The sequence below is a fragment of the Mytilus trossulus genome, chromosome 5 (assembly GCF_036588685.1).
Source record: "Mytilus trossulus isolate FHL-02 chromosome 5, PNRI_Mtr1.1.1.hap1, whole genome shotgun sequence".
NCBI classification, from domain to species: domain Eukaryota; kingdom Metazoa; phylum Mollusca; class Bivalvia; order Mytilida; family Mytilidae; genus Mytilus; species Mytilus trossulus.
The window spans coordinates 15,716,423-15,741,763 of record NC_086377.1 but is presented as its reverse complement, the minus strand read 5'-3'; the positions used below and the strand labels follow the sequence as shown (position 1 = coordinate 15,741,763).

Here is a 25,341-nt window from a genome sequence, read left to right as displayed (position 1 = left end):
CCTTGTTAAATATAGGTAATTGATTATGGTTCCAACTTGGTCTGTAAACTTAGTTTAAATAAGACTTTTCAATAAATATTAAGAGATGCACTTGTTCAGAGCTTAGAACAAACTAACTTTAAATATAATGGCGATTGCGCTGTTATAATCCTTGTACTGAATTTTTAATTTAATTCTTCCGTATTTGATTTGAACTGATTTGCATTCACATGTTGATTTCTAAAATTACAATTTCCACATTATAAATACTTTCAACAAGGAAACAATTCAGTTGTACTCTTTAAACATCGTAATTAAAATTATAAAAAGTTTAATAGAGCGTGTTATTGGATTTTTTAAATCAGTATTACACATTGGCAAGCATTCGTTCATATTTCATGACCGGATATTCAATTTGGGAATTTGTTTTAGTCATTCATAACACTTGATACTGTTGACAGATCTATGATACTTCCTTTTTAGCTCACCTGGCCCCAAGGATCAGATATTTTTCGTCGTAAATTGTTAAGATCAGGTTCAATCTGAAGCTGTGATAAGTGACAAAAAGGAAAAACTACATGAATAACTATACAATTATTCAAGCCTTGCTTGTCTTTGCGGACCAGATACTCAAGGTGGTATTTTTTAAACTTAAAAAAATGGAAATAAACTGTTTCTGAAAATGTAATTTTTATAATTTTTCTGCATCAATTGCATTTTGTCATGCTTTCTCCAAATTCCCAAAAAATAATATAGGTCACCGTGCTTGATTCCATGATAAACGCGATTTATCCTAAAATTTGCGTCCCCCTTGGTACAGTCAACGTTAGCGCTAAAGTGCACGACGTCGCTGGCACACAATTTCGACGTTATCTCTGCGAATGACCGGAGACATTTTTCAGATGTATAAATATTGCTTGTAAATTATTATCTATAAGTTGGTACTATTGTTTCCAGAAATAAAATCATGTGAGTAACAAATCCCTCTCTCTGTTTGTGGTCTAAGTGAGAAACATCTCAAGAAAAGTTATTACGGACTTTGAATAATTTTTACGGCTTTTAAAATTAAAGACTCGGTAATTTAGAACTTGACATACAGGTACATGCACTGTACACACTCGTATATTATTGCATACCGTATTTTGACCTTTAGATTTATTTTGTTTTGTTTTGGTGGGCTGCTGTTTCATTACAAATATTCCTTAAAATCCCTTTATTCACGTTTTAATCACTGAGAAATCTGGTTTTGTTGATACGAATTTAAAGTTAACGTCGTTTGGACAGTAAATCAAATTTACGTTAATACGTGAAACATTTTGAATTTTTCGAATTAGTTAATGCGAATCGAATTCGAATTACGTGTGAACTCAGCATTATCCTGCAAACGGAACTTCTTTTTTTGTACATAACTTGTAGCACCTAAACTAGGCCTTTACTTTTTGTTTGAATTGTTTTACATTGTCATTTCGTGATCTTTTATAGCTGACTATGCGATATGGGATTTGCTCAATGTTGAAGACCGTACGGTGACCTATAGTTATTAATGGAATTTAAGTTAATAGACTTAAATTAAGTTATCGCTGGGGCTACTCACGGGTCGTGTTTCTTGTTTTAGATTTACCCGACAAGAGTGACGTTATATTCTGTGACGTCAGTTATTCCTTTTTAGAAATTCATCGCAGCAAGCAAGCTGTTTAAATTTTGTATGCGGTAAACTTGAAAACTCGCGCTCCCACTCCTTTTTATTGAACAAGATACTGCTCTTTTGTATTTATTTTTCAGGTTTGTGTCGGTGATAGTGGTGATACAGATTTGACTGATGATGTTAGATCGTTTGCTGTTGAGAAAAGTGACTTTTATTTGAACTTTGAGCATCATAAATATATTCCCGTAAATGGCAGAATTCGCTGCATAGAATCTTAATGTTAACTATGAAATTTTAGGTTTTTGGATAATACAGACTACACTTGTATATCCCACGGTGTTTTCTAAATTTTAAGCACCAGTTTATTCAACGGTGCATTTCATATATATCTATCTTCACATATATCTATATATCTACCTACCTGGCTGCCATATTATCTTCGGGTAACCGACCATAGATCTATCTACATATACATGGTCTATGGTCTATCTATCTATCTATCTATATATATATATATTATATATTATATGAATCTATCATATTATGAATAAAAGCTGTGGCCAGATATCGCCAAACCATATATGTATAATGTTTTAATGGCACCATCTGAGATAATTTCTGTGTCATTATTGTCTCTTGTTGAGAGTTGTCTCATTGACAATTATACTACATCATCTGTTTTATGTGGTCGGAAAACAAAAGCAAAATCTTGTAAAGGAGAAGTATTCAATTTGCTAAAGAATGCTTTTGTCCAAACAATGAAACTATAACTTTGATTTTTTTTTTATTTGGCAAATACGATTGGATTAGTTGCGATTAAAATTCTTCTCTCATAGCGTTGGTAAATAACGATATATTTTTTTTCACCATATAGCGCGTAAATAAAATATCGCAGGTCCATTTCTCTGTCTGTCCTTCCGGTCCTTTTGATTAATTGAATTAGTCAAGTGTACAATTCTTGTTAACATTCTATAAAACTGATATCGTATGGACACACTCGAAAATCAGTGTATATCCTCTATTCTTCAAAAGACTTATGCCATTCGGAAATATTGATTATATTGGAAATTGCCTTGTATTTGCTGTCATTCCGTCATTTCTCTATTATATTTATAAAAAAAAATATAAATAAAACCTAAAATAAACAGTTGCGCTACGAGCGCATGATACGCCCGTCGTCTTATGATTTTGGAAAATATGCTGTACCATGTTTACGACGGACAGACGGACGCGGGCATTTGTATACCATAATATGTCCCGTCAAATTTTTACGGATGTATAAACATATTGTTGGCTTTTGCCTTTTGTTAGATAAAATACGTGCAACGTGGAAGAAATAAGAACTTTGTTCTTAAATAAAAATTGTGTCATTGTTTATATTAGCGGCGTTTACCTACATTTTCCGTATTAGTTTTAAAATATCATTGGTTGCTTGTGATGTAATAAAATGTCAATCATGGGTGATGAATGATAATAAAAATGATAATTGACCTGCAACAAAAGGGTCAGTCGTCTTGAGATTGCTCACTTTACGATATTTTGTTGAAAATCTCAAAGAAACAGTTTTTTTTTTTTATTTCTTATTATGTTATTAGACTGTTATCCTGTTAAGATCGAATGCACTAATACTAATGGCGTAGAATTTAGCATGCGTATTTTTGCCTTTTTTTGTCAGTGTTTATTAAATGTACCTTAGAGCTTCATATTTAGAGATACTGTTGGGGTGGTATCATACTCGAAAACTGCACCAAAAAACCAACAAATCTGGATTAGATACTTTCAAGTAGATATGAAGAGGTTCCAATAATAGCAGGTCCTACGTGTTATACATCTACACAGTCATTTAAACATTAAAAACAGCTTCATTTTAATGTCTTTGTCAGAAGGCGAAATAGAGAAAATACAATGTATATGTTTGTTTGTTTTTATCATTTATTAATTTAACACGAAAATGTGTAAATATTTAACGATCATAAGTACAGTTTCAAAAAGATGATTAAAACTATGAAATGAATGAAAGTACAATTCAGTTGCAATCTCACTACGTAACATGAGTTTGTAATAAAGTCATTACTGCAAAGTTGGCGATAACTATCTATCCTAAAGCTGTTTATGTACCTCTCTAATACCAATCTGAAACATAAGATATCGTGTTAAGAAACTTAAAGACTTCCATAAGAGGAAATTACTTACCAGTATGTGCATTATAATCTATTTTATACTTATTTGGCTTCACAACTATTTTGATCTGAGCGTCACTGATGAGTCTTATGTAGACGAAACGCGCGACTGACGTTTAAAATTATAATCCTGATACCTTTGATAACTATATACGTAACATCATTTACAACAATGATCGACTTCAATCTTTCATACTCTCAGTGAGATTGTGAATAAGTTTAATCCATATCACGTGCATGTTCTGTCTCAAATAAATCAACTCTAAACATGAATTATTATTATCACTTAAGGGCAATAACTCCTATTATAATTCAATCGCCAATTTCGGGATGACTAATCGTTAAATGTGTGTTACTTTTAAGTGTTTCCCTATAATTATCACAATTTTAAGGAAATCAGACTTTAACGTAAAATGAGTCATGAATGTGGAACATATTTGTATCATTGTTACAACTCGTATAACGAATTATTTGACGAGTTTAGTGATAATACCATATTTACTTGTTTAATTTTCATAATTGTCTTTATAAAATATATGAAAAATTCAATAAACCGGAAACAGTTCAATGTTAACATAGCAGTTGGACAAACACTATGTTTGATGTTAAGAAGCTATTTCCTAAATAATAGAAACTTGTAAAACGTTCTTCTGGTTTTTAGAGAGTTATCTCTCTGTAGTTTTGTGAACCACTTTATGTTAGGTCGTCAGAACTAGGATTTGTACACAGTGACTGTATGTAAATTTTAAAACTTATGAATGTGATTGTTGACGAAATAAATACTTTATTTCTTTATTTCTTAATTTTCCTGTTGTTTTTTTTTCTTTTTCTAATTGTTACATTAAGTAATACATACGTTGTGTGAAGACCACATTGACAGTCCAGATTATCTCTGTGCTGGTTGTAACATTACTAATTTACTTAGTTAAACCAACTGTGCTTACCCTCATCTAGAAGTTCTCCTAAAGTTTTATACAGGTTATTATCATTGAACGAGTCTATTGTTCGTTTTCCTTCACAAGGTTTAGGTGCAGGTTCATTTCCTGTCTTATAACCTAGTGGCAGTGGTTCTTCAGCTGAAATATACAGGTACCATAATAGTTTAAATGACGTTATATTCCACATTTTTGCGGAGTTTTTATTTTATGATTTCTATAGATAGGAACTAAGCATGTTGCTAGGTTTAATTTTTGTACTTTTCGTGTTACTGATGTTAATTTTGAGATCAAATTGTTTGTGAGGGAATTTTTTTTATAGCTATATAGCGATATTTAATCTCGCAGAAATTTCCCTACTTACAAAATAAAATGAATAGCGTCCTTAATAGGTGATACAGATTGCGCGACTGTCCTGTATAAGATACTTCATAGTTCTTCTGGAAACCCCTCTCAAAATAATGATGATTTATATAAAATTCTGGATTTTTTTTGTTATTATTCTTTTTCAGTACATTTTACAATAAGTTTGTATTTATTTCACGCCTGTGAATTCTAATTTTTCAAGGTGTTTTATCAAAGACAGCACAGGACAATTTATCTTCAGCGGGAATGTTTAACCTTGCATATCCGAGGATGCAATCAGTTTTTTACCACTGATAGCTTTTTTTCTCTAAAATCAAAATTAAGTCATGCTCTTATAAGTTTTTAACTATACAAATGGCTTGGAAATAAATTGTCATTTGCACACAATTGTTTAAATATTTTGGTAGTTCACTGCGTAAGAGAAAATAATAAATAACGTGGGTCTCTGTGTGAGTAAAACGAACATTTTGTGTTATCATTGATGAGTCTGTCGGTTGCATTTTTTTTTTTAAATATAAAACAAAAGAACTTAGAAGTGGAGTTACAAGTCAATAAGAAAGCGACCAAAATATACATAAAACAACACAAGTGGTGAACTAGTTTCATTATGGACTTTTACAGAGCTGATCAAAAAATCAACTATTGCATGCATAGATATACGAGTAAATGGCATCAACTGCACTGTGTCGAATGAAGATAGATATTTCTTAATGCTTCAGACATCTCCTTTAAACATCAAATGTCTAGTTCATGGTAGGGCATAGCATATAAGAAAATCATAGCCAAACCTGCCAACTGTCACTATTTGCGGGGGATTTCCCCCATGGAGGCTCCCAAATTGAAATTTTGAAAGAGCAATTCTGTCCACAATTTAAACAAACCAATTAATTTCACAATGACATGAGGCTTATAAAGGTATGAAGAAGCCAAAAAACAACATTAAAATGTATTTGGAGGCCCCCTTGACGGTTTTTTAAGACTATGACAGTCATCTTGCACGCAAACCCCCGTAGGCATTTTGAAAAGTTGGCAGGTATGCATAGCAAAATGGTAACCGAGTTATACCAAACCATATAAGAGAACAAAGGGCAAAAGATACCTGTGGGGATATTCAAACTCAAAGTTAAAAGAAAACTGACAGCACCTCGGCAAATATACATACATATTGCAGCAGGCCCAACGTGATATCTTGGTTTTGCTTCATTTGGTAAAACCGGATGAGGAAACTTTGTGTCCCAGGCGTAATCGTTCAGGTCACATCTCGGATCAAAATCTCCGTAGGTAGGTGCATAAAAGTTGTTGTCGCTGGTAACCTTTAAAAAAAGAAAATCTTTTTCGTTAATAAGATGATGTTAACTCATACAGATTCTTTATGTCACATCATAGGGCAGAAACTATTACACTACTGTTAAATGATCATTAAACGTTATTGATTTCATCAAAAGACAATTCGCGAATCATGTGTAGATATACTTATTTTTCTATAAAAGTGTTTTTTGTTTGTTATTTTTGTAAATTACAATTAGAATTAAAAAGAAACGTTCAATGAACAACAATACAAAATCTCATAAATGGAATACCCTATTATTTGTTAGTCCAATTCTAGTTATAAAGTATTTCACTCGTTTAGGTTCTTTCCCATTCCTTGTTTACAAATACTCGGCTTTCTACGTTCTTGTTGAAAGTAAATCAAGAAAACTGTTTGGAACACCAAAAATATGTTATATATGTATGTAAATTCTATACAAATACTACAATTCTTGTTTTATTACGTAAGCTTTAAGCATTGGCGTTATGGCATCATGCCATGATACATTTAACATTCATCGTGCCATGGATAAAGGATAAAACATTCACCGTTCCATGGATAAAGGATAAAACATTCATCATTCCATGGATAAAGGATAAAACATTCATCGTGCCATGGATAAAGGATAAAACAATCATCGTGCCATGGATAAAGGATAAAACATTCATCATTCCATGTATAAAGGATAAAACATTCATCGTGCCATGGATAAAGGATAAAACATTCATCGTGCCATGAATAAAGGATAAAACATTCATCGTGCCATGGATAAAGGATAAAACATTCATCGTTCCATAGATATAGGATAAAACATTCATCGTGCAATGGATAAAGGATAAAACATTCATCGTGCCATGGATAAAGGATAAAACATTCACCGTTCCATGGATAAAGGATAAAACATTCACCGTTCCATGGATAAAGGATAAAACATTCACCGTTCCATAGATATAGGATAAAACATTCACCGTTCCATAGATATAGGATAAAACATTCACCGTTCCATATATATAAGATAAAGCTATCTAAAGGACTGTTATCATATGTGTATGATTGCTTAGGTCCAGTTTATACATCCATAATTTGTTTGATAAAGGCGTTTAATCTCTAGAATTCTTTGAACTTTAAGAAAAGGAATTCAATTTACCCACTCATAATCTATATCACACGTGTATTTTCGTAACTGAAACGGTTTTGTGCATGAATGTGTTTCGTTAGGGCAAAGAAATGGTACTCCATGGAATTGAATATTATATGATATAAAAAAATATATAAACATTAACAATATCGTTTTATCATTTAGATAAATGGTTTGTGTATATCAATTGATTTAAGGAACTTAAATTGAAAATAAATATTTTGAACGTCGCCGTCATCTTGTTTACATTGGTGGCAAAAGGTAGTTCTCTCAACGTCGTCAATCGAAAAAGAAATATCGACGAGAACCACTCGACCTATACACCTTATCGCTATTTAGTCTATTCCTGGAAAAACAGTCATTGATACAACTTCCTGTTTGGGTCACCGGCCGAAAAATGGAGGTCATCAGTAGTGAGCTGAGGGAGAAAAAACTTTAGAAAGTGATCATCAAGAAACTTTGATATAGTATGATCCACTTTTTTCGAAATTAAAACTGAAGTAAACAAATATTTTGTTTGAAGTATTTACGGTAGTTTAAACAGGTCTCATTAAAAGGTATCATGCATTATGAATTGTTTATAAACAGGGTCCCAGATAGCTTCAACTGGATGAAAAAGTTGTGTAAATTTAGAACTTATCCAGAATGGAATAAATAGCGATGAGGTGTATTACTGGTACTTTTGATAACTAATTATATAAACTTATTCCATCATATGCAAATCATATAAGTATTTCAATGAAATAAACATTGGTTTGAAATGTATGTTATTTTTTGGGTATTCAAGTATTTTTATATCTTTGCCTTTAGAAATTTGTGTCAGGCGTTTCCATAATTTTACTTTAACATGCTAGTCCTTTGTCCAAGTCTCGCTTTCAGAGATCAGAAAACGAGCCATTCTACTTGCTTTTTGAACAATTATTCGGGATCGTTTGTTTGGTGTGATGATACAAACATTCACAAATTCGGGGAAAAATCACTTCATTTGGTTCATATAATAGTAAACATAAATTGAAAATAGGACGGGGAGTTGTCAGATCTCTGTAAGTGCTCGGTGGCAAGATTTGCATGTTTAGGTGATGCCTAATCCGGAAAAGTTTTCCAGACCTACAAAATAATAATGTGTAATTTTGATTTTAAAATATTTTATTTTTCTCACGTTTTTGTTACCATCGACCTTGAACCATTCAGTGACAAATTTATTACCATCAATACGGTGTTTTATAGAGCAGAATATGTTTCCTTCGATTACATTACCTACAAAATATATTTATAATGATTATATTTTTATAAACAATGAACGAAGGTGTCTGATATCAAAATGTGACTATGTTAAGCTGGAATGCAATGTAATATTAGACGCTATTAAATTGTCGCATTTTGCTATTGTTCTAATTCATTCGCATGTGTGTGTGAGAGGCGTTATAACATTCAATAACACAGGAACACGATGACAAATTTGGTAAAAAAAACAAAACCAACAATAAATTGTGTATTTATATTTCTAAACGTCGACGTTAAAATTGTTCAGTTTCAATATATCATTTGCAGTCACTACTAAAAAAAATTGCTTTACAAGGATATTTTTTATCGAATGAGTAATACTTAAAGACAATGTCTACCGAGAGGATATTAGAAACAGAATTTAAAACTCTTGGCATATTCGGCCTGTGACCATAAAGATGCTTTTTAAGTGTAAATAATATACTTCATAGTTGCATGATTATGTGATTGTTCAAACGAAATATAGAAATTAGGTAAAACGAATTACTACAGGTTTGCATCAGTGGTGCTACAATCAAACAGTTAAAATGAACCATCATTACCAAAGAAGTGGAAAGTATTATAAAACAAACATTTAAAAGTTATAGTTCTGAAAACAATGGAGTAAGTTACACTTTTTATAAAAGAGGGGCGATAGATAGCATAGATTGAAAATAAACTGACAACGCAGTGGCTAATAAAGAAAAACATAAACAGACAAATAATAGTACACAAGATACAACATAAAAAACGAAAAACTTAGCAACACAAACCCGCTCAAATATAACAATACTACTATGGCCATTGCCGATAAGCCCATTGGTTCAATCCGAGTACTTCGTCTTCCTCCCCCATAATAACAGTCTCCCAGTGTCCTACACGCTCCCTTTGTGTTGTGAGGGGATTGTTCTGGTGGTGGGATTATATTGTAAAGAACACATCTCCATTAATCCTTAGGGAGTGTACTTGGATCCGTAAATCAAGGAGTGCGTCTCAATTGGCGGAATCTCGAAGTACATACATACATTGCCCCTGCTAAAACTTATTTATACTGATATCAAGGTTAACCCCAACCCCCCTATCATGATAATTACTCACCAACAGGATTTCCTGGGTTATTTCCATCCATGATTTTAGCAAGCTTAGGATATTTATTTGCCCATAGTTTATCTTTATATGGAATTTTCTGAAATGATTAAAAATCATATCACATTATTATTTATAAATATCCATGGTAGCATTGCTTTTTTCTACAGCTGACACAGCTAATGTTCTCGTATATTTAGCCCCTAATTTAATTTGTGGAGTATTTGTGACGCTTGTTACAGAAAGTGCAAAGAATTATTTCTAAAAATCATATTTTTCCTATGGGCCGTTGTGAGCCATAGTCTTGTCTCGTTTGAAAAGTAAACGTCAAAACAAATACCGCTTGATTTCTTACATTTCAATAAATGACATTATGGACCGTAAGAGCAACAGTAGTTTATTAATTTTCAAATCAATGATTTTCAAATCTCGAATCGCATTTATTTCAAAAGCAGGAAGACCAGATGACCCTAAAGGTGCAAATAAACACACATTCGATACATTCATAGGCAAGACGACAATAATATAACTATATAAAACATAAGACCGTTTAAACATGTCGGTAGGAAATCAATTCACAGGTCTACATATCGCGTCGTTAATCGTTTCGAAATGAAAATCGTAAAACTTATGTAGTGTGGAATTCAGCCGTTCTACATAAACTCTGTTTGAACAATTTGTGTCAATGAAACATTGACCAGTGTATGAGTTACAACCACACCACCGACGCGATCTGATACGGAAGACGAGGTTGAATATATTGAAACAATATATTACAACATGCCACTTTTATTACAGTAACTATTACTTTCACTATACAGTTTCGTAATTGCCTGTGTTCCTCGACACAGTCATCTGTTCGAAAAATGCGCCGGTATCGGTTCTGGTAAAAACAATGACATTTTCCAATAACACATATCGGTCTTTTGGAAGATTGTTTAGTCTGATACGGGAGTCTCTTAACTTGAATATCATATCAGTTAATATTTAAGATTCCAAGTTCAATGGTATTTTTTCTTGAAGCACTATACCTCCACAAGGATTACGTTTCTAGCATAACATTTGTAAGGATTTTCCATTCTGCTCCGCTGACATACCTCTTACCTTTTAGCTTTACAATTTTCAAACCTTCTCGACTGCTCTTCTAACTTACCTATAATCTTTTTAATATTACTTTTCAAAAACATTTCCCATATGAACCGCTGAAATACCTCTAACATTAAAAACCTTTCCCATCGGTTCACCCAGCTTAACTCTTATCTTTCCAGCATTCCGTTAGTAAAACCTTTCCCATATGATCCGGTGACATACCTCTAACCTTCTAGAATTAAAAATCTTTCCTATCGGCTCACCTATCTTAACTCTTATCTTTCCAGCATTCCGTTAGTAAAACCTTTCCCAAATGTTTGTCTGCTCCTCAAACATAGCTCTACCTGTTCCGACATTACTTTTGTAAAACCTTTTATGTCTGCTCCTCTATCTTATCTCTTATCTTTCCAGCATTACTTCAGTAAAACCTTTCCCATCAGTTCCTCTAGCTTACATCTCTCATTTTTCTACTTTAGATTTGCTATAAGTTTTCCCATCTGCATTTATGGTATACCTCTCATTTTAATTTGTCAGCATTACTTTTTGTAGAACCTTTTTCATCTTCTTCTCAGCCTTACCTCTTCTGTTTCCAGTCTTACATTAGAAAAACCTTCCTTTTCAGCCTTCCCTCTTCTCTTTCCAGTCTTACATTAGTAAAACCTTATCTAATCAGCTCCTCTAGCTTACCTCAAAATTTCTTTTGTTAAATCTGTCCTACCTGCTGCTTTTGCCTACCTCTAGTTTTTCCAGCATTGCCTTTGTAGAAGCTGTCCCATCGGCTTATCTAATTTACCTCTAGTTTTCCCAGCATTGTCTTTGTAGAAGCTGTCCCATCGGCTCATCTAACCTATTTCTAGTTTTCCAGCATTGCCTTTGTAGAAGCTGCCCCATCGGCTCATCTAACCTACCTCTAGTTTTCCAGCATTATTTTTGTTGAAGCTGTCCCATCGGCTCATCTAACGTACCTCTAGTTGTTCCAGCATTGCCTTTGAAGAAGCTGTCCCATCGGCTCATCCAACTAACCTCTAGTTGTTCCAGCATTGTCTTTGTAGAACCTGTCCCATCGGCTCATCTAACTTACCTCTAGTTGTTCCAGCATTGCCTTTGTAGAACCTGTCCCATCGGCTCATCGAACTTACCTCTAGTTTTTTTTTCCAGCATTGCCTTTGTAGATCTGTCCCATCGGCTGATCTAACTTACTTCTAGTTTTTTCCGGCATTGCCTTTGTAGAAGCTGTCCCATCGGCTCACCTAACTTACCTCTAGTTTTTCCGGCATTGCCTTTGTAGATCTGTCCCATCGGCTCATATAACTTACCTCTAGTTTTTCCAGCATTGCCTTTGTATAGCTGTCCCATCGACTCATCTAACTTACCTCTAGTTTTTCCAGCAGTGTCTTTGTATTAGATTTCCCGTCAGCCCCTCTGGCGTCCACTTTAATTGAGTATCGCACATCTTTGTTGAATATGTTCTGTCTAACTATGTTATCTCTTCCTCCACCAATGATTATATGTGCATTGTTCTAATAACACAAGTTAAACTTGATGACGTAGTACACTAAATATCAACTTATCGACTTGTTCTAATAACACAGGTTAAATTTGATGACGTAGTACACTAAATATCAACTTATCGACTTGTTCTAATAACACAAGTTAAACTTGATGACGTAGTACACTAAATATCAACTTATCGACTTGTTCTAATAACACAAGTTAAACTTGATGACGTAGTAGACTAAATATTAACTTATCATCGACTTCAGATATAACTTTGAAATGATTTGCATCTAATAGCATTTTAAATTCTATAGTATTATAGCTTGTTTGGTTCAACTATTAGAATTATTTAGATTTTAAATTGTTGTGTATACATGACGTTAACATCAAGCGTTTTTTTCACCGTTCTCTCCTATGAAAACTGTGTCATTTCGTCTCATGTGAAGAGTTGTCTCATTGGCAATCATACCACATCTTTTTTTTCATATTTGAATAACTGCCCCATTGAGCTACAGAATGAATATTTGGAAATGTACGCTTTATTGTGTTGTCATTTTGTATGGAACGCCACGTCTGCCTTATGTTGATGATCATCATTATATACAGTGGTCACAGCATAATATACCCGTAATAGCATTATATATAGTGGCCACAGTATAATTTTCCCGTTATAGCATTATATACAGTGGTCTCAACATAATATACCCGTTATAGCATTATATGCAGTGGTCACAGCACAATATACCCGTTATAGCATTATATACAGTGGTCACGGCATAATATACCCGTTATAGCATTATATAAAGTGGTCTCAACATAATTATATGCAGAGGTTACAACGTTTTTTGCAGTGGTTACATTATATGATGTTATGACCACTTCATGTAAATAATTCTGTCACGGCTGCATATAGTGGTGTGACCACTGCATATAATGACTATCATTTATAATAACGCAGTCATGGCGTTCATAATTTGGGTCTCTCGTTGACGTTAACTATTTTGCGACTAAATTCAGTTACATTGTATTGTTCATTTTTAAACTATTAAGCAGAAGCCTAATGAGTAAGATAGAAACAAAATCATGCTTATTTTTCGAAAGTATTTCTGTGGTTTAGCCGTGCTGTGGTGGTGAAATAAAACAACGACAGTTCTATTAAACATATATCTGACTTTTTAGTACAATTAACGTTATGCATAAAAAAAAACAATATTTGATGTTTATATCAACAGGAAAACTTGAATACAGTAACTTACGTCATGAAACACATTTTGTTCAATCAAAGCACTGGAATACTGATCGTCTAACATAATTCCTCGTACATCTGCTCCTGGAACATTCTTTTTAGTTCGCTGAATATGATTCTTCCTTATGATGTTTCCTCTCTGAACAAATCAAATCGATTAAATCAAATATACTAAAAGTGTATTGCCTTCTTATAAATTGATGTAGATGTAATATGAAAGGCATTGATACTTATTTCTTAGCAAACAGTGACGGATCCTGGAGATACGAAGCGGACGCTATTTGAAACGTTATACATGTTATATATACATTTTAAATATAATATCGTGCAAAAATTGTTTTGTCGTTTTTAGCTCTGCGTTGTATCTTCAGTTATCAGGAATAACGCACCCCGTCTCACAAATTATTGAACTGCTATCATGGAAAATCTGTTATTATATATATGTATATGAAGATAACAAAGGAATTAATGATTTCATTCATGGCGAATGTCCAATATTCCGAATCTTTATTTGACAATTGTGGTAATGTCTTATAAAGTAATGACGTTACTTAACAATGCATTCGATACATGTTTGCCGTTGGTTTGACAGTTTAATTACCTCATGTAACCAATATAAGATGAGAAATGATGACATCAAATAATCAACAACTCATACATAATGATTATTTTTTTAAGCACCCAACATTAAAAAAAATTGTTTTCATGTAAGACTCATATCCTATATATACTATGAATATTACTCAATGTATTTCACTTGACTGGGCGGAGTTTAACCGGTTCGCTCATAATAAACCAGTCCATCTATAGTTAGGGGTTTAAGGATAAACTCAAAAGTGAAGTGTCAAGTCATTGTTTTGTAAATTCCTCTGATGACACTGATAGGTGATTAGAAATCAGTAAAATTATAACGGCAATCATCCTTATCACACACATCTTCACATAGACCGTCCTTATGCAAATTAAAACGTAAGCTCCGCCCGATCAGTTGAAATAACATTGGTAATATGTACAAAGTATTTACCCATGTCCAATCTCGTCCGCTCATGAGCGCACCGCAGTCACTGGTGAATCTACACATTTCAGATAAATGATTGTATTCAAATATATGATCGTTTCCCTGCAAAATTACATAGTGCACAATGTTACTTTGGTCAACATCTGTATAGAGGGTTATTTTCGCCGGGTGTAATTTTTCTCTTATAACCGCAAATATAACAAAATCGCCAAAATAAATTACACAATTTCAATAGTAAGCATGCACTGGTGTTGCATAAAAAGTTTTAAACCGCTAAAATAGTTTTTACTAGTTTCTTATTCAATGAAAATCATTGTATCTTATATTCAAAAAATATCACGATATTTTTCATGTAATAAAAATCACGATATTTTTCATGTAATAAAAATCACGTTATTTTTCATGTAATAAAAATCACGATATTTTTCATGTTATAAAAATCACGATATTTTTAATGTAATAAAAATCACGATATTTTTCATGTAATGAAAATCACAATATTTTTCATGTAATAAAAATCACGATATTTTTCATGTAATAAAAATCACGATATTTTTCATGTAATAAAAATCACGATATTTTTCATGTACAAAAAATCACGATATTTTTCATGTAATAAAAATCACGATATTTTTCATGTAAAAAAAATCACGATATTTTTCATATAGTAAAAATCACGATATTTTTCATATAATAAAAATCTCGATATTTTCATGCTATTTTACGAAAAAAAACACCCACATTAGTACAACGACTTGCCATTTGTTTGGGATAATTTTAAACGCATAAGTCTGTGCTTTTATCTCTAGTGTTTTGTCGGAAATATTTATTGTAAATTTCTGTATATTCATAGAATGAAGTATAATCATTTCGGACCCTGCATTTCATTTCTCCTATTTTGAATCTATATCTTTCATTTGTAGTGTTTAGCAAGCAATAACACCAGGTTAAGCTTACCAATATTTCTTAAAATATCCTATACCAAATCAGTTAAATAAAACTTTTTATCAGACAGTCTGTTTTCCTATATGTTGGCATTTGCTTTTATTGTTGTTTACTGTTTATGTTGTTCCGATGTTTTACTCTTTAGTTGTTGTTTTTTCTTCCATTTTAGTTTGTTACACGGATTATTTTTTTGCTTAAACGAACAGCGGTGTAACCTGTTACCATTGTATGCATCAGGATTGGAACTTCCTACTTCTTGAACTTTAAAGTACAGATCTTAATTAGTCTTTTGTTATTGAAGATTCGTATACAGACAAATACTTTGAGCTAAAAACCGTTCTATGACTAAAACGTGTGGTTATATAGATTTATATATATTTTTCCATTATATTAAATATATAATTGAAACATCTAATATAGTTTCTGTCATATTCATTTCATCTTATAGCATCATACTCTCTTTTATTCTAAATAATTGCCAAATTGTATATCAGTAAATTTTAATGAAACAACAACCTTATGGCCATGTCAGTACAGTGCAATGACTACGAGAGTTTTAAATGTTAGAGATAAACCTTGCACTGCAAGTTTCGAAATGTAAATCTGTGATTTACAGCGTTGAAATTTTGTCCTTTTAAATCAGTACAATGACTTACTCTAATTGCCTTTTTTAGCAGACTGCAACAGTTTTGCTAGTCTAGGCTTATTTTATGAAGCTGTAGAAACGATAAAACTAGATTAATTTTATTAAAGTAAAAGTTTTTCTTTCCGATAAACCTCCCCTAACTAGTGTTTTATTTGCTATATTTCTAAGAAATTACCAAAAATAAGTCCATAGTACACAGATGCCCCACTTCTACTATCATTTCTTTCTATGTTAAGTGGAACGTGAAAATTAGAATGATCATTCACTAAGGAAAATACGAAGTTTCAAGTTGCATAAACTTCAACTTTATGAAATACTACCTTGCTCAAAACTTTAACCTGAACCAGGACAGACAGCTGCCGAACGGACCAACGGACCAACGATCGAACGAACCGATCGAAAAAGATAATGCCCTAAAGTGGGGCATAAAAAACAAAAATAAATTAAAAATCTACTTACAGCCCATTTTATTCCTGTGTATGCTCCTTGAAAGAAAATATTATGATGCACATGCACACCAACGCCATCACAGTTGACTCCATCACTGCCAACATAACCAACACGTCCAAAATTGTATAAAATATTATCAGCAACTTCATTCTTTGAAGAAGTTAATGATTTTCGATCACCGCCTAGAAATTCATTCAAATAAGATTAAGAATGGAAATTGGGAATGTGTCAAAGAGACTACAATACACCTAAATAATTCATGTAATTGTTGCATAATTTGTTTATATAAAAAAAATCTAGGCTAGAAGAAGCAACCGACGTATTGATTAGCAAGTTTAAGAATTCTATTTTAAATTATATGTCCCATGCTTCAAAAATTGAATATGAACCTTATCTTTATGTTTTCAACTGATTCAGAAAAAAGCGGCCAACTAATTGGATCGCCGTGCACTAATATATCCATCGCGGGTATCATTTCTTCCAAAAAAGTGTTACTTAGTCAGCATTGTGTGTCTTTGTAGTGTTACCAATTTCTTTCTATAGGATGTTACTTGGTACGCTAGCAAGTAAATGACCGACTTAAATCAGCATGGCGGATCTATCGGGTGTGCACAAAGAGCACGCCTTCTTTTGATCGCAAAAAATATTATATATCAAGTTTTTTACGATTTATAAGATATTTTAGCATAAATTTGTTCAAAAAATATATTTCGTTTGAAGCCCTTCATACAACTTTATCCAGTTGTTTTTTTCTGTCAGAAATATTTAAAAAAAAATTAACTTAGGTATGTTTTTAAAATCAGCAGAAAAACTTAGATTCATAATAAAGTATATTTACTCTCACTTTATTAAGCCTCGGTCACACTTTACCGGATAAGACAAACGGACGCCTAACGGATGAAAATAAAAGTTGTCCGTTGATGTACTGACCAACTAAAACGGACGCCTAACGAATGCATAACTGACATGCAACGGATATGCAACGGACGATAAAGGAGACGTTCCGGACAGAACGGATGTCGAACGTACATCCAACGGACGAGTACCGCATAAAACGGACACCTAACGGAAGAGAACCGGATAAAACGGATAAAAAAGATATACGAAAAATTTAAAGGCGATAATAATAATACATGTAAATCGCATTAATATTGAAAATGTTCTGTGTAACTAGTTTTGATTTTTTCTTCAAAATGCCGCTAAAGGGCAGTGTCTGACCTGAATAACATCTGCTTGATTGTGAAAATGTGCCCTTATTCTGAGATCGATTATGAATAATAAGAATTCATGAACCTTAAGAAATCTAATTGGCATTTCTGACGAGAAATTTTCAATTGGAATTTATCCGTTTCAGTTCCGTTCATCATCCGTTTTATCCGTTATACGTCCGGTAGAAGTCTATTTCACATTCGTTCAACATCCGTTTTATCCGTTAGACGTCTGTTAGAAGTCCGTTGGTGAATTTATCTGCCAGACCTCCAACGGATGTATAACGGACACGTAACGGATAAAAAAAGGAAACGTAACGGATGGAAACGAAACAGACGAGTACCGTACAAAAAGGACGCCTAACGGACGTCCAACGGACATTTTATCCGTTGGACGTCCGTTCAAAGTTTTGAACATGCTCAAAATTTTCCACCGGACAGAACGGACGTCGACGGATAAAACGTTCGCTTAACGGACATGCAACGGAGATGGACGAACGCCTAACGGATAAGAACGGACGTCTAACTGACATGAACGGATTGAAAAAAAGTCATCCGTTAGGCGTCCGTTCGAGCTATCCGGTAAGGTGTGACCGAGGCTTTAAAGACCGTTCGCATTTTGTATTAAATACTATATTTATTTTCATACGCCTTTCTATGCGTACAATTGGGTGCAGACCTAGCATTACATAAAGTAACCGCAAGTTAACGCCGCGTGCACATATTTCGTTAGTTTACTTCGAATTACTATAATTACGTTAACGCGGTCGAAATGGAAATTTCTAATGTCTATTGGCGTTTACTCTGTGTCCGTTTAGTCAGTAATAAACGGGCTTTTACTTCAAATTTTACAAATTTATGTTTACGTGCACTTAAAAGTAAACGGGCGTTTACTAGAGATTTCACAAGTGTATTTGTACGTGCACTTATTATGTAAATTAAGAGATAAACTTCATGTTCATTTGTACATGTATTTTATTAAAACAACTGTAATCTACATACTTTTCGTATGTGGGTTTCAAACTAGAACAATTCAAAAACACTTTTAATACGAAATATTAATTGTATTTAATTACAAAAAAGCAGTTCAAATAACTTTATTGACTAGCAGAATTTCTTTATTTTCTTTTTAAAAGTTACATGTACAAATATCGAGACGGATAGCAAGGTTATCCATCACATCGGGAAAATATTTCTATATCATGGGAAATAAGCATCATTGTTGACGTTGCTTCGTTCCCCATTGTTAACTGTCTCTTCGAATTCATATATACCATAACTTGATGCATAAATATTTAAAACGATATTTGTAATCGTAATTCACCTTGTTTGACTTGGATTTATAAGATTTAAGCTTCTGTTTTGTCAAATGTGTATACGCAAATGATACATTGTATTGAAACTCAAAGGGATATAAATAAAGTGTTGTATAAGTACATTTGTACAATCTCCTCAATTTAGACAGACTTATCCGTGATGATTAAAATCATTATAAATGATCTTTGGGATGTCCGAAAAATATACTCGATCTCCGTCTACATCTAATGCTTGGTCTGCACCCAACTGTATATTGTATAAATATTTTAAAATTCGTATATAAGTGGATATAAAATTGTTATTAGTATGTGGATGTATCCTATAAGTTGTATTGCTTTTGGAATAAAGTATTATTACTAACCTCTGATATCGATTCCACCATCTGTATTTCTTATCAGATTTTGATTAATTTTCAAATTGGTCCCTGTTGTTGTTATACCGTATGATCCTGTAATTTGTTTTTAAAAACATGAAAGGAAATCGTATTCGATTAGCGTGAATAAGTGGTATAAAGGATGTATAATTTATAGTAAAGAGACAATAGAAAATCATGATTCAATAGATAATACGATGATATAAATAAATAAACTTATACTTTAAAACAAGAATGTGTCCCTAGTATACGGATGCCCCATCCGCACTATCATTTTCTATGTTCAGTGGATCGTTTAAATGGGGTAAAAACTCTAATGAGGCATTAAAATAAGAAAGATCATATCATAGGGAACACGTGTACTAAATTTCACATTGATTGAACTTAAACTTCATCAAAAACTACCTTGACCAAAAACTTTAACATGAAGCGGGACAGACGGACGAATGAACTGACGGACAAACGGACGGACGAACGAACGGACGGACGCACGGATCAGAAAACATAATGTCCATAAATGGGACATAAAAACAATACAAAGATCAATAAAAAAAAGATATGTTTCTAATATGACGAACCTTCAAGTGTACATTGTTGCTTCGCATCACGGTGCGGAGCTTTTAGTTTCAGTAGACATACACGCCATCTTGAAATTGAAATATCTACCTTTGTTTTGAATACTAAAATATTAACCTTATACTATGTTTTGAATCCTAAATTATTTACCTATGTTTTGAATTCTAAAATATCTAAGAATGTTTTGAATCCTTAAATATTTACCTATGTTTTGAATTCTAAGTCCTGTAAATGTTATACTTTTTACTTGAGGTGCCTCTATTCCAAACTTCCGACAACACTGAAGCGTAAACCCTTCAAGTACGATATTAGCCGAATCTTTTGAAATTCTGCAAGAAAATATTCAGTTTTAGATCGTGTGTCTTCTTGAACTATATTTCACAGTTCATCTGTGATATTTCGTTCACGGGACAGAATATCACATTTGTAAACTATAAAATAGTGTCTCCCTTAGTGAAAAATTGTACCTAGTACTAGGACATAATTTCATGGATGTTTAATAAAAACAGACAAACGTGCAGATATTTAAAAAAAATAAAAGATTTCCTTTCGTTCGAAAGTAGCCAAATCTTTATATATTCTACAAAAAACATTCTTTTTTTAAATTCACTGATTTTCGTTAATCAAATGATTTCCCTTCATTCGATGATAGCTAGAACTTTTTATATTCCAACTATGAAGATAAAGATGACATTTGAATCTTCAGAACGAATCAAATATATGTAAAAAGCAGTGGCGGATTCAGGAATTTTCATAAGTGGGGGCGCTCTGGCTGACCTATATAAGAGGGGGCCCGCTCCAGTCACGATTCAGTTATTCCCTATATAAGCAACCAAATGTATTCCCAAAAATGGGGCCCTGGACCCCTGCCCCCCCCCCCCCCCCCAAATCTGCCTCTGAAAATGTGTAAAATGCTAAATAGGATAAATATATACGTACGAGATGCACGTGTCGATAATAGAAGCTTCTATTGCGTCACCTTTGGCATAATGAGCGTTTTTCAAGGGCCATATGTATAACATTTTAGTCTTCCTATCCACATAGAACTCACCCTAGAAATAATCAAATATAAATGTACAAATGTTTAGCTAATAAAGAGACAATTTGCATAATATAAGATTGTGTTCGTTTTTCTTTTTTATTATTTTTTTCTTTTTTTTTTGGGGGGGGGGGGGGGGGGAATGTTCTGTCAAATAGTAAATTGGAATTAATTTAACCTAATGAATACAACAACGTCACTTTTAATTACTCGGGAGCATATTACTATGTAAGTTGTGACAGAAAAAACGGATGAGCACATTCGTGATATATGAAAGATTGAGAAATTTAGATGAAATATAAAATACAAGGTTGTTGATTGGATCTTAATTATCGAAAAATAAGCGTTGATTTTGTTATTTGACTACGGACTTTCTGTTTCGAATTATCCTCGGACTGTTTTTGTTATTTTACTTTCAATTCATTTCCTTTAATTGATTTTCCTTTATTTTGTTTAGTTGTTTTAGTGATCATCAAAGCTCGTTTAAACGTTGTTATACGCAATGCTTTATATGCTTTTTATATTGGAATAATTTAACTTTCGATGTGACGCGTCTTCTGATTGGCTGACGTTATTTTGTTATGAGCCCATAGACATAATTTAGTCATGTGACCGTAACGTCATCAACGTTTTTTCGTGGTTTTCTACGTTTAAAATGGAATTTAGAATTAAATTATAAGAAATGACTGTAATATTTTTTTCTGTCTATTCGAAATAACATACGCACGTTATTCAGTGTGCACCAAATTTTTCATGTTATTTCTTCATAGACAGAAAAAAATATTAAATGTATTGGAATGGAGTGTTGAGACTTGAAAAAAAGTATTGAATCCTTAAACAATCATGTAACTAGCGTAAATTATTGTCACCGTTGGTCATTATTTGTGTATCATCGAAACGAAGTAGCAGGTAATACTTACAGGTTGGTCAAGTTCAGACAGCACATTTACAAATCTGAAATAGCCACCTTGATTATGGTAATCTACCAAACCAGGATTTTTCTCGTTATAATTCCCTGAAACAAAACACAAAAATATTGTAAAAAGTAAATTCACAAAAATACTGAGCTCAAAGAAAAATTCAAAACGGAAAGTCCCAAATCAAATGGCAAAATTAAATAATAAAACACAACAAACGAATGGACAAAAACTGTCATATTCCTGACTTGGACAGACATTTTCTGATGTCGAAAAATTGTGGATAGAAAGAACCTGGTAATATAGCGCTAATTGTTTAATATTAAAGATGTATTGTTTTATATACTGCAGCTGTCCTATTTGAGCAGTCAAATTGCATTGACTGTATTATTTATATGTGATATACAGTCACTGAACGTATATCACCTTGTTTATGACGTTGACAATGTGTTTCTGTAGAGTTTTATTTATAACGTCAATAAAACATACAGGTTCGCGGAAATTTTACGTCGTCCGCTTCAAATTAAAAAAATGATGTTTTTTACCCTAAATATTTCATTTAAAACCGTTTAAAGAGTTGCAGCATATAAAGAATAACCATACATTGTCTCGAAATATCAATCGGTTATTTGTACTCGGCTCGAAACAGGTAGAAATGCTCGGCACAGCCTCGCTTTCTACCTGTTTCTTAGCCTCGTACAAATAACATTGATATTTCGAGACAATGTATGGTTATTCTATATATATAATTTTTGTGGTATAAGATTTAAAAACTGACATTGATTGTTGACACAGTTCAATGTGGGTTGTTATATTCTTGGTAAAGCAATCATTGCCCGCAACCAAGGAATATTTTTCTCTCCTCTTCACAACATGCTAAGTCACCCACTGGAGGGTTTACGCAATGAGTCAACTCTTTACCGATATCAACTGATATAAAAGTTAACACGTACAAGTAACAATAGGGTTTCGGCAATGATACAGGTAACAACAGGATTTCGGCAATGATACAGGTAACAATAGGGTTTCGGCAATGATACAGGTAACAATGGGGTTTTGGCAATGTGCAAAAACCCATTTACCGCACAATAATTACTTCCCCAAAACAAATAACAAATGGACTCCTTAGCATCAAAAGGTCAATGTTTACCTTTCTTCATTCCGTACATGACTTTTTCTGTGACTGACAACCATTGACCTTTGGGGTCAAACTTAGCAACTTTGTAAGCTTTATCAGCCCAGCTCCAGAACCTGTGAAAAATGTTCAAAATTTTATATAAATAATTTCATGTTTCACGTGTATCTCTCTTTTTTAATTTCTGACATTCAAATTACATAAAAAAATCAAACAAAAATTCTCCAAAAAAATCGCAGAAAAAGCATGGTCATGAATATGATAGAATTAAAATGCATACTAACAAAAATTCATTTCAACAGAACACAGCTTTGTACATTTAAATTCAGGGTTGCATACTATAACTCATCGTTCTTTATTTGGCCCTTTTTAACTTTTATTTAATTCGAGCGTCACTGATGAGTCTTTTGTAGACGAAACACGCGTCTGGCGTATATGCTAAATGTAGTCCTGGTATCTATGATGACTATATTTAAACCATGAAAACAAGCTAGTGTGTTGAATTTTAAAGCACTGTCCAAATAATCGTTATTTGCAAGGTACGATTTTACACATTAACATCACATTGAATATCAGTAGTATGTAACATAGGTCGGCACAGCTTGATGATGGGGTTTTTGATTATGTAATTACTCTGTCGATTTTACATAGTGATTATTTGATTAAAAGTCCAAATATTTGATGATTATTTGATTATTTGATAATCTGGGACTGTATTTTTGCTTATTTTATTATTTTATTTAAAAAAAATATGATTATGTGATTATAAAAGCAGGACATTTGTGATTATGTCATTCCTTGGACACCCCCATGAAGGGCCTCTATATTATATATATATTATTTACCAGAATCCATGTACCCAGAGATCGTCTTCCGGAATCCATTTATATGGTTCTTTTGATTCGTAATGAAACGATTGACCATCCGCACCTGGTTTGTCGATGTTGATATAACCCTTCAATCAAAAAGATCAAATAAAATTCAATACATTTGATGCGACTGTCATACAAGTGCAAGTGAGAGGTCTAGATAGCTATAAAACCAAGTTCAATTCACCATTTTCTACATTTGTAAATGCCTGTACAAAGTCAGAAATATGACAGTTGTTGTCCATTCGTTTGGTGTGTTTTAGATACTAGTATATTTGATTTGAGGCTTTTCGTTTTGAATTTCCTCGGTGATCGGCATTTTTGTGATTTTACGTTCCAACATTATTTTCGAAAGGAACAGAGGTTACATAAATACACTTTTCGATAAATTTCCCGAATTTAAAGTCTGATCATGATCGATTCTAACCTGATATACTCAAAGTAATTCAAAAACTTACTTGTTGCCTGTTTTCATTCTCGTAGAAACACACACAGTAAACAAGCATAAAATTATTATTTAATTTTTTTTTATTGCCTCGTTCTGTAGATTACTTTGAATTTTGGTTCGACAGAGATTACCATGCACGTGTTCAGTAAAAACATACATCCATCACGTCCCCTAAAGTTCATTTGTTTTTAAAGTGGAATACATAATCATTTGATGAAAATCATTACACATATCATTAGCTTGAGGCTGACGTAAAGTTTAAAATAGTTTTAAATGATAGATAAATGCAGCCATAACAAATCTAAATACTTTTATTAAAATAAACAAAGAGACAAATAGATATATTTGACATACCTCATTTGGATATCTTGCTAAGGTCAGAGGTCGATCATTTTCAAAGATTTCCAACCAAGACGTACGCCTGGTGTAATACCCGTATGTAGACATTTCTCCCAAGTCTGTTATGCCAACATCTGGTAACGACACCTGTTGTACCTACACATAAACAGAAAAATGCCAGGCATAAGTATATTTTTACGGGGAAAAGTTTTACTGTCACGGCAATTTCAAATAAGAGATGAGATAGACAGAGATATTCTGTCTTGGTCAGCGTACGACCCATTCTCTCATTGTGTAAAATGAGTAATTAAAGCAGCACTGTAATACA

General features: G+C 32.9%; 1 protein-coding gene across 1 annotated transcript; it reads right to left on the bottom strand.

Annotated features, from left to right (window-relative positions):
* Positions 1 to 3,536: 3,536 nt before the first annotated feature.
* Positions 3,537 to 25,164, bottom strand: LOC134719447 (uncharacterized). Its single transcript, XM_063582442.1, has 16 exons — positions 25,029 to 25,164; positions 24,203 to 24,312; positions 23,373 to 23,473; positions 22,226 to 22,320; positions 21,206 to 21,318; positions 20,471 to 20,595; positions 19,679 to 19,765; positions 16,802 to 16,974; positions 14,758 to 14,853; positions 13,744 to 13,872; positions 12,364 to 12,510; positions 9,914 to 10,001; positions 8,712 to 8,809; positions 6,268 to 6,418; positions 4,749 to 4,880; positions 3,537 to 3,757 (listed from the first exon to the last, which is right to left on the bottom strand). The coding sequence occupies exons 1-16, from the start codon at positions 25,119 to 25,121 to the stop codon at positions 3,747 to 3,749; spliced, it is 1,749 nt and encodes a 582-aa protein (XP_063438512.1). The 5' UTR covers positions 25,122 to 25,164; the 3' UTR covers positions 3,537 to 3,746.
* Between the last annotated feature and the right edge of the window lie 177 nt (positions 25,165 to 25,341).

Bases quoted from the DNA above. Each gene is read 5' to 3' on its own strand.
- LOC134719447 (XM_063582442.1), bottom strand. From the start codon at position 25,121: ATGTCTACATACGGGTATTACACCAGGCGTACGTCTTGGTTGGAAATC. The intron at 13,873-14,757 runs GTAAATACTTTG...TGATTTGTTCAG, and splicing joins GCGGACGAGATTGGACATGG to AGAGGAAACATCATAAGGAA. The intron at 6,419-8,711 runs GTGAGAAAAATA...CTTTTTTTAAAG, and splicing joins AGGTCGATGGTAACAAAAAC to GTTACCAGCGACAACAACTT.